The sequence below is a fragment of the Tribolium madens genome, unplaced genomic scaffold (assembly GCF_015345945.1).
Source record: "Tribolium madens isolate multiple individuals breed KSU strain unplaced genomic scaffold, Tmad_KSU_1.1 Scaffold_11;HRSCAF=98;Tcas5.2_LG3b, whole genome shotgun sequence".
NCBI lineage: Eukaryota > Metazoa > Arthropoda > Insecta > Coleoptera > Tenebrionidae > Tribolium > Tribolium madens.
The window spans coordinates 3,515,063-3,524,909 of record NW_025400975.1 but is presented as its reverse complement, the minus strand read 5'-3'; the positions used below and the strand labels follow the sequence as shown (position 1 = coordinate 3,524,909).

At 39.4% G+C, this 9,847-nt stretch overlaps 1 protein-coding gene across 1 annotated transcript in view; it reads right to left on the bottom strand.

Moving 5' to 3' along the window:
- The window catches only part of LOC123006332 (titin-like), a 58,443-nt gene that overhangs the window by 28,434 nt on the left and 20,162 nt on the right, over positions 1 to 9,847 (bottom strand). Inside the window, exons 20-25 of the mRNA XM_044400744.1 lie at positions 8,622 to 8,908; positions 8,394 to 8,553; positions 7,056 to 8,344; positions 6,736 to 6,819; positions 405 to 4,314; positions 56 to 296 (exon numbers count right to left, since the gene is read on the bottom strand). Of these exons, the coding sequence (XP_044256679.1) occupies positions 56 to 296; positions 405 to 4,314; positions 6,736 to 6,819; positions 7,056 to 8,344; positions 8,394 to 8,553; positions 8,622 to 8,908 (5,971 nt within the window). The remainder of the gene's footprint in view (positions 1 to 55; positions 297 to 404; positions 4,315 to 6,735; positions 6,820 to 7,055; positions 8,345 to 8,393; positions 8,554 to 8,621; positions 8,909 to 9,847) is intronic.

The window sequence follows — 9,847 nt, the reverse complement described above, 5'->3', positions numbered from 1 at the left end:
GTTTCATCTCAGAGGGTGTAAGAATTTTGTCTTTAGGAGTTAAAGCTTTTTCCTCTTTCTCAGGCGATTTCTCCTTTTCTGTAATTTCGTCAGGCTTAAGTTTTATCTCAGAGGGTTTTTCGGGTGTAGGAGTTTTGTCCTTAGGAGTTAAAGCCTTTTCTTCTTTCAATATTACTTCCTTCTCAGGCGATTTCTCCTTTTCAGAAATTTTATCAGGCTTGAGTTTTATCTCAGAGGGTTTTTCGGGTGTAGGAGTTTTGTCCTTAGGAGTTAAAGCCTTTTCTTCTTTCAATATTACTTCCTTTTCAGGCGATTTCTCCTTTTCAGTAATTTCATCAGGTGTAAGTTTTATCTCAGAAGGTTTTTCGGGTGTAGGAGTTTTGTCTTTAGGAGTTAAAGCCTTTTCTTCTTTCTCAGGCGATTTCTGCTTTTCAGTAATTTCATCAGGCTTGAGTTTTATCTCAGAAGGTTTTTCGGGTGTAGGAGTTTTGTCTTTAGGAGTTAAAGCCTTTTCTTCTTTCAGTACTTCTTCTTTCTCAGGCGATTTCTCCTTTTCAGTAATTTCATCAGGCTTGAGTTTTATCTCAGAGGGTTTTTCGTGTGTAGGAGTTTTGTCTTTAGGAGTTAAAGCCTTTTCTTCTTTCAATATTACTTCCTTCTCAGGTGATTCCACCTTTTCCGTAATTTCGTCAGGTTTGAGTTTTACCTCAGAAAGTTTTTTGGGTGTAGGAGTTTTGTCTTTAGGTGAAAAAGCCTCTATTTTTTTCGTTATTACTTTCTCATGCTTAGTTTCCGTAATTTCGTGTTTCGTATTAGTAATTTCTTCGAATGTCTTTTCCAACACATTTCCTGATAGCTCTTTTCTTTCAGTTGCCACTTGAAGGAGTGTTTCATTTTCTTTTAAAACCTTATCATTCAATTTTGTGCTTTTCATGATATTCTCAATTTGTAGTTGTTCTTCAGAACTGGTTGTTTTCTCTTCTAATATGGATTTTGTTTTAACGTTTGATTTTTCATTTTTCTCTTCCTGAATCGTTGTGTCTTTTAAATAGATATCATTTTTAAACATTTGTTTCTCGTCAAAATTGTCAAAATTTGATGAGGACCTAATTTGCATTTGTGACTGGTTTATCAGTTGTTTTCTCTGCTTTATATCAGACACTTCATACTCCTCTACCATTTTGGCAATTAAATTTTTACTATCGCAAGAAAACTTGACTGTGTCCGGTTTTTCTTTTTCCTCAGACTGATCTAACTTTTCTGTTTCTTTTTGGTAGTCGGTATCTGTCATTGGCAATTCCCTTCCTACCGCATGTAGAATTTTCACTTCTTTCACTGGTGAAAGTAAATGCACATCACCAGAAATTTGACGTGTTTTGCGACGAATCTCCTTTTTTACAGTACCTACCTCGTCTTCACCGAACATATCATCATAGACATAATCAACATCATTAGCATCCACAACATTATTCATTTCACTAGTTTTTTGCACTTGCTTTACATGACCTTCTTCTTCAATCTGTTCCAAATCCCTAATGTGATCCATGGATGATGAACTTACAATCGAAATCAACTGTCCTTCAGGAGTCGGAGTCAAATCCGGTTTCAGTTCTTTAACTTCCGCTCTGATTTGCATCGTGGCTTCTAAAACTTCAGACATAAGCTTCTGAACTTGTCTTTCACTAATTCTCGGAATCCTCTCTTTTGTATCCAACTGCAGTGACTTTTTATTCGCTTCCATTTCCTTCTTCATTCTCTGCTGCAAAATCTCCTTTTCCAACTCCTCACTCACTTCAACCTGAGATATAACCTCGTCTAATTTCGTAGGCTCTGCCTCCAACACCTGCGGAGGTAAAGCAATAGTCGTGAGCAATTTCGCGTTTGCAACCAACGCTTCCTTAATTATATGACTTTCAGAAAGAGGTTCCTCGCCTTGTGGCTTAGACTCACAAATGCACGGCTCCTCACACACTTCTAAACTTTGCCCACTTATACTTTCAATAATCTCAGCTTGGGTCTTGAAAACATTTTCCATTTCTTTCGCGACTTTACTCTCTACAACTGACGATTCAGTTTCAATTTCTTGGGTCAAAGGTGACGGTGTTTTGTGTTCAATTATGATTTTTTCGCACGGTGGCTCACAGACAGGAACGGGGAATGTCGACTTCTCCCCTTGAAAAGTTTGTGAGAGTTCTTTAATACGTCTCCTAGGACTAGTTTTCTGTTCCACCACAATTTCTTCCTCAATTCTTCGTGCACATTCGCTTAATTCTTTCTCAGTGTAAGGCCGTTCATGTGGTACTGTTTTTTTGGGAGTACCTTCCTGAGATTTTGAGATTAGTTCCTCAAACAAAGCTCGTTTGTCTCTCACTGATTTCGATTCAATTTCTTCAGACTTGTCCGAAGTATCAAAGCCGTTGGCTATGACTTTAGACCCACTCACGGGTTCTGTTTCAGTCTTGACTTTTTCTTCCTTAGTGACAATTTCAATTTTCTCCCGAATTTTACCCGACTTGTGCGTTTGCTTAGACACATCATCATCTTCCAAGTCACTAGAACCTGAGAAAATTTTCTGCAGTTCTGCTATTTTGCGACCTACATGTTTCGTATGTTTTGTCTTTAAATCGATTTCTTCGGATACGGTTTCAGTCTTGTCGTAATCGTCATCAATTTGAGCTAAAGTCTCATTCGAACCCTTGTAGTCTTCATCCTTCATACTACTTATTTCATCTTCAGAATCCAAAACCTCCTTTTTGCGTTTAATAACATGACTCGGCGATTTTATAGTTTGCTCTAGAAGTTTAACTTTGGCTTTAACATCACCTGACCCTCTCCGACTCTTCAAAATTTCTTCATCTTTAATTTTATCCGAGAGTGAAGGTGGGCTTTCTTCCGGTTTGATGGGACTACTGGATGCATCTTTCGTATCAACTTGATCGGTAAGAGTACCCGCTTCGGATGTATCAACCTGCGACAAAGCAATAGATGCCGATTCGGGAAATTCGATAGGACTTGTGTTAGCGTCGACGAAATGGACTTCTTCCTCAAAATAAGGTTCTTGAGGGAGACTTTCGTCGGCTTGGATCGGACTCAAACCGGCGTCAGTGCATTCGCACTCTTCCAATTCAACATCTACTGCAGTGTCTGATACAAACCCTGTCGTCTGTAATCCATGTAGTACATCAGGAGGTTTAGAAACTGGACTTGTCATAGTTTCGGTAGTTCCCCGAGTTAGTGAAATCCCTGTATCGGTCACGTGATGCGAAAAACTTTCAGTACCTACAGAACCTTGAGAATCGTCTTTTTCAGTCGAATTGTCATAAGTGTAGATCAGTTTCGTACCGCTGAAATTTACAGTTTCTTCGCGTTTCTTTTGAACGGTTTCGATAGCCGGTGGTGGGATAATATATTTATCTTTTTCCTCCGATTTTCTCCCCTTTTCAGTGGTGTTAGAAACACCAACGTCTACAGTTTCGCAAGTTTCGACCCCTGATTCGTCGCGTCGAGTCGTCGTGACCGAAATGTGTGACTGCGACTTTATCGAAATTTCAACGTCGTTAGTACCATACAGTGTAAGTCGACTTTCGGCCGTAGCTGAGGCTTCTTTGGTCCGGACTTCTTTCCGGCCAATCACAAGTTCTAGTGTGGGAGTGGGATGGGGTTTGGGTGTGGTTTCGGGAGTGGGGGCGATTTCTTTATTCGTCAGTGGTGATGTACTCCTGCTGACCTGATTCGCATACTCCTCGTTCCTACTTTCAGAATAAACTACTGCAATTTTTTTATCAGGAGTTGTTTTAATTCGAAATTCTTCTTCGTTAGGAGGTATCTTGCCTTTGCCTCCTCCTCCATGCAATCTTTCAACAGTCTTTCTCTCTTTTCGTTCCCAGTCTTCTGGTTTTTTCGAATCTTTAGCACCTTTCTCTTCTGGCGATTGGAAGCCTTTGATTTTCAACTCGCCCGGTCGTAAAACAGGATCGGATTCGCTATATCTACACACACGAGCAATATCACGATTGGAAGGCAGATTATTGTCAATGGAAGGATTAGAAGCGTCAACGTCTAAATCTTCCGTTGATGCTAGACGCTTGCGCGTGCCGGAGAATAATTTCGCTTGATGTTGGTAATACTGACGGATGTCGTCGTATGGAGTTACTTCTTCCAAGTCGATATCTCCGGTTCGATAGTTCGATAAGTAGTCTTTGCCCTCGATCGAGGTGTCTTCACCCGGAGTTGGGGTTTCTAACAGACATTGGTCTTCGCGGAAGCCGTCAGTGTCCAGCGAGTCGTCGTCGTCTTGCGGCGACGCCGATGCTGCTGTCGCAAGGAATTAAAATAAAAGGATCGGTGGATAAAACAGTGTTAAATCTGTTCCAAGTGCAACAGGATTCAAATTTTGGCTTTTTCGCTAATTTATTTCAGAAAATAAATCATAGCAAGAGGCACCGCCTCGACTCCCATACATAAGAAACTATGAGATGAGTAGCGGAAGAAGATGTGTTTTCAGATGGAGTGAGGAAGAGGAGAAAGGAAACGACAGCTAAATATTCGAATATAAAAGCCGGCTAAGGCATTCCGCATTTCCATAAGCTTTCTACTATGGTTATCTTAATATTAAGAGTCTCAGAGTAATATAAACAGCAGAATTCCGAAAGCAGAGATGCCAACAATATAACAAGTTAAAAATGCCCAAACTAGCAAACGAGAGCTCGGAACATATTAAATAAAACGTTTCGTATTTAATTAGTCCGAATGCATCTCCCAAAAAAAATTAAATCTAACCAAAATCACTAACCTTTGTATAGCCTTTGCTACACGAAGCCCGAGGCCGCGAAAAGACCCAAATGACATAAACTCTTTCCCCCACTACCATTTCTCGACAAATCAAACAATTTCGAAACGAAAAAACAAAAACGAGAAGTGGCAGAGGTGAACATGCACAGTATGTACAATTAATTTTAGTCCCTAACAGATTATGGAGTTTGCATTATGGTTCACCAAGCCAACATACAGGACAAGTCTGGACGGATTGCGTGACAAAAGGAGGATGTCTATGGACGATTCTTAACAAATCTCTCTTCAAAATACTCCACAATTATTTACAAAATCGAGAATTTTGAAAAGAGTGAATTATGTCTTTCTCTGAAACAATAATGGATGTAGTGTGTATGAAATGGTAACACAGGAAACACTTTTAGCTGTATTATGAAAAACTAAAAGTAGTCAAAATTTTTATTCGTTTTGATTTGATTTATTAACACCATTAAATATGCATTTACAATTAATTGTACAAAAAAAAAACGGTTACAAGGTTATTTACAAAATATACAAAACTCAAAACCAAAATCTTTTTTCCCAATACAACTAAATGGTTCCGTTCAAAAACCGACACCACTGGTGTTAAACTGATCAAAACATTCCAAAAAACTTTGTTTTAGAATACACTGTACATTTTCACCAGTAATGTTGATCTTTTTGCGATGAATTCCAAAAGATTCACACATTGACACGCTCCGAATGACATTTTTACGAGTTATAGAAGTTATTGTTTGGTCCTCGAAACCCAAAAGCCATGCGGCATGAAGTGTGAATTTCTACAATTGGCAAAAAATCGAAAAACAAAGACATAATTAAGCTGCATTRGCTATTTACAAAGGCTTGGCAKGAAAGCATTTGTGTGTGTTATGAAAGCAAGAAAAAAAACAAAAAAAAAACGGAAACATGATCAAAAAGCAAAACAGTGACGCCCACACAGATGATTTATTTTCTGCAATATTTGTTAAGTCGAAGGGGCCAATCGTATTAATCGTCCTTTAATTATCTTCTAGTTAATATTGTTTAGTATAGGCGGAAGCTTGTTGCACCAAAGCATTGTTGCACATTCAGTAATGTATTAGACTTTTGTTAGTTAGTTAATTCAGTGTGTTGTCGAGACGAATGAGACGATTTTTGTAAATTGTCGCATTTGTCTCAAAAATATAAAGGTGGGTGGGGTTACACGGATAGGTAGGTTCAGGAAGTCAGTTTAAATTTGTAATAAACAATATTTCATCACAGTTTTAAATAAAAAAAGCATAACATTTGTTTCTACRAACATAAATATCTATGGTTCAACCAACTGCAAACTCCATGTTAATGTGGCATATCAATAGGATACGTGGTGTTATTAAAATTTGTTATAAATTGTATAAAAGTTAATACTCACCTCCGCTGAAATAAAAAAATTAGAAGTAAAACAAACCGACAACACGGAAAGTCGCGTCAAACTGGATAAATTCTTACAAGAGATACGGTTTATGATCTAAATCGAATTAGAAACCATACGATATCCAAGGATCAAAAATTGTCAAGCTAAAAGTATCGGTTTCAGATCGCTCTGATTTCAATCGACACGCTTCAATAAGAAAGAAAGAATAAAAAATCAAATGTTTACATCAATTTTGCTACAAAATATTTTTTCGCAAAACCGAATTGTCTCAGACTTTTCCAAGTAGTTTCAATTATAGAAAAGATTATCTGTTTTTCAAAGTCTTCCCGTCCGACCTCGTTATATTATTGAGCGTCATAATCCGGTTAAATTTTCATCATTGATATGCCACATTTTTGTACATGAAATATTCTTTTTAGTTTCAATTTTGTGACTATTTTAGTTCTATTGAATATTTCTTGCACAAGTCAACTAATAAGCGCTGCTTAAAATTCAAGCAAGGTGTCTTGGTAATAATTCTATACTCTTACCTTGGATTGCGGCTGCCTGTTCTCGAGTCAGGAAGTCGGCTGGACTCGGTGGTGGAGTCTTTGACACTTTCGGGGATTTGGGATCTGAAAAGTCGAGAAGATGGTCTAAATGGGCACACAGAGAAAGAAGCACTTTTCTGATTWTTGTGTAACAGCAATAAAATAAAAACATATAAATCGCACATGACCAGATTGACAGAAACGTCACTGACATGGTGTATGARATTGTCATCTTTTTTTAATGAAAGTTTTCACAACCAAAAATTTAAAAAATGTTCAACCTGATCAAAAAACTGAAGATAAAATTAAAAATGTCCTACCTTCTGTTGAGGCAATTTTCGTCATCATCGTCTTTGTACTTTCGAACCTTTGGGTGACACCCTCCAACAAGGCTGAATCCCTCCTTTCCCTCTCTCCATCCACTTGCGTCTTTTCAACCGTCGGCGAAGTCGTCAACTCGTTCGATGTTTTTGTGGTTTTTCCGTCGACGACTTCTACGGCTTTCTGCTCGACTTCGGCTATTTTATTCTCGACCAAACTCTGTCGTTTGATAGAACTGATTTCCTGGACAATTTCGACACGTTGCGAAGACGCCGGAACGGTTCTATCGACAGAAAGTCGTTCCTCGATCAGTTGTCGCCTTTCCGTCACCGTCTTGTTYAAATCTTCTTCATCAGACGTCTCCTCCACGACCTTCTCTTCGGCTGAGTACTTATCGAAATTTTCTTTCTTTTTCTCCTCTTCGGCTTTTTTGAGAGACTCGACACTTTCAGAGTCTCTCATTATGTCTCTCTCGTAGAGATTCTGTTCTATACTAATTTTCTTTATCAGTCTCTGTTTTCCTATCTCCTTGATCCCGTGAGCCGGATATTCGACGTTTAGGCACTGAGGTATGATGTCCTCTCTTCCTATCCTCCTAAGCGCACTTTCTAAAGTGTTGGTCTGGGCTTTGTTGCCGGATTGGGAAAGCCACATTCGCAACATAGATTGGGCCTGTTTGGCCACGCTGTCCGGGTATTCGGATTTGATAACGTTGATTTCAGAGGTCGTCAGACCCAACTGGGACGCCAGAGGTACCCAGTCTTCGCCCAGGAGGTTGCTCATYTCGGCCAATCGTGGATCCGGTCTGTAGTAATCGAAATTRTCAATTTTCTTCACAGAGTCCGAATCCGTCAAGGAGATGGTGTCCACCACGATATCATCCGGCAGTACAATGTTCAAAATACAAATAGGTTGTTGAGGAGGCTCCCCTTTGGGCAACTTTGGTTCTCGCATAAAAAGACACCGACTGACGGCTTCCGCATGTTGGTCTTTGACCCTCACCGAGAARGGAAGCCGATTTTCCCTAAACGCTCTGAAGGAYAACTGGAGTTGCTCGCCACTCTTGGTGATGGGCACCAAGTTACCGGCGAACTCGATGTACTGTGGCTTACCCTCGAGCACCTCCACGTCGCGACTCTTCGCCACTTCGGTGAAGTGCTCTTGGTGCTCAAGAGTCTTGTCCTCTTTGTCGTCAGTCATGCAAAAGACGCGCAATCGCGCCTCTAGAGGGTCCACGCGTTTTGCAAACACGACAAACTTTGCCATGAAGGGCACATGAATGGCTTCCCTACAGAAAAAAATWAGAWTTTAATTAKATTTTTGGGGATTTTTCTTGCCTGTAGAGTTCGGTTGCCATTTTAGTCGCATCTCCCACATTTCGGCAGTCCATTAGCCAAAACCGCGCCGACACTGTTGTGGTAAACGAGACGCAATCGTTGACGAAAGTCAGGGGCGTGGACCCGGTCACGTCCTCCCATTGCGCCCTCGTGGTCCCGCCTTGAAAGCAAAAATCGATTTTAATTGGACGGTTAAAGTGAGTACAGGTCGCGCCAAAACCGTCTCACCAATAAAGTGGCGGCTTTGCTCGTTCGCCCCTTCTTGACATTCACTAGAAGCATGCAACGCCCGACGCTCCTCCCAAGTAAAAATAGCAAAAAGCGTGTCACATTCAGGCACTTGATGGTTTATGACCATTTTTTTGGTAAAGTGGAAGCAAATGCAGTGGTTTGAAGCGGCAAAAAGCAAAGCATTCATACGAACGGTTTCAGAAAAGACCAGTCGCGTGGCAACTAACTTCCGGTTCAAATAAAACTTATCGGAGAGTAGTGTTTTGAGGTTTTTTACGACTGATCTGACGCTTTATGTTAGGGTTTTTGTCATAAAATATAATAGAAAAATTGTCGGTTTGAAAATAATAAAAGAAAATCAAATGAAATGCAGCAAATCTAGATAAGGTGAAAATTGCGATTCGTGTTTTAGTGAAATTTTCATAACAAAAATCAATGAAAAAAATTTTTAACGACTAAAAGGCAAAAGAAACAATTCGTAAGTCTTTAAATTTCATAAAAAGACGTGGATGCGCACGATTTCCCAACTCAAATTGGTCAAAAAAGAAAATTCGTTGCCAAATCGTACACGTCCCTCGTTCACATTCCTATAAAATTAATGTTTCGATTGATGAAACAGAAACGAAATAAACTGTTTAAAAAAATATATAGATATAGATATACATTCTAAAAGGGGGGCAGCCCACAATATATGTAGTTAGTTACCTTTGAGAGATCTTTTCCGAAACACCCCTGGACACGCGCGTGAAATATCAATAATTAGCGGATTAGTTTGGGTGTTTGAATCACAACATGTGACGTCATCATGACGAAATACACGATAAATTAGCAACGCGATTCTTAGGATGCTGGAAAACTCAGTTGTGACGACGTCACAATGACGTCAGCTGGAAAATTACGAGGCTGGCAAACTTTTCAACGTTGTTGCGATTCGTGTGGACCGATTTGCCTCCCACAAGCCCACCTTGACCTAATTTGTACATTGATAACGGCCCAAGGAACACAATCATACCAATCTGCATCTGTCGATTGMCAGAAACATCTAAGTTCCTTACTCATATTTGAGCACTTTTTCTTTCCAAACAACAAATTTTTCACTAAAACATTCTTTTTGTAAAAGATTTCAAATAAAGTTTAGATTAGAATCAGAAAATTCAGTTGCGATGTTATCATTTCCTCTATAGGTTGAAAATGGGTGTGATTAGTTGGTTTTTGTTCTTTTT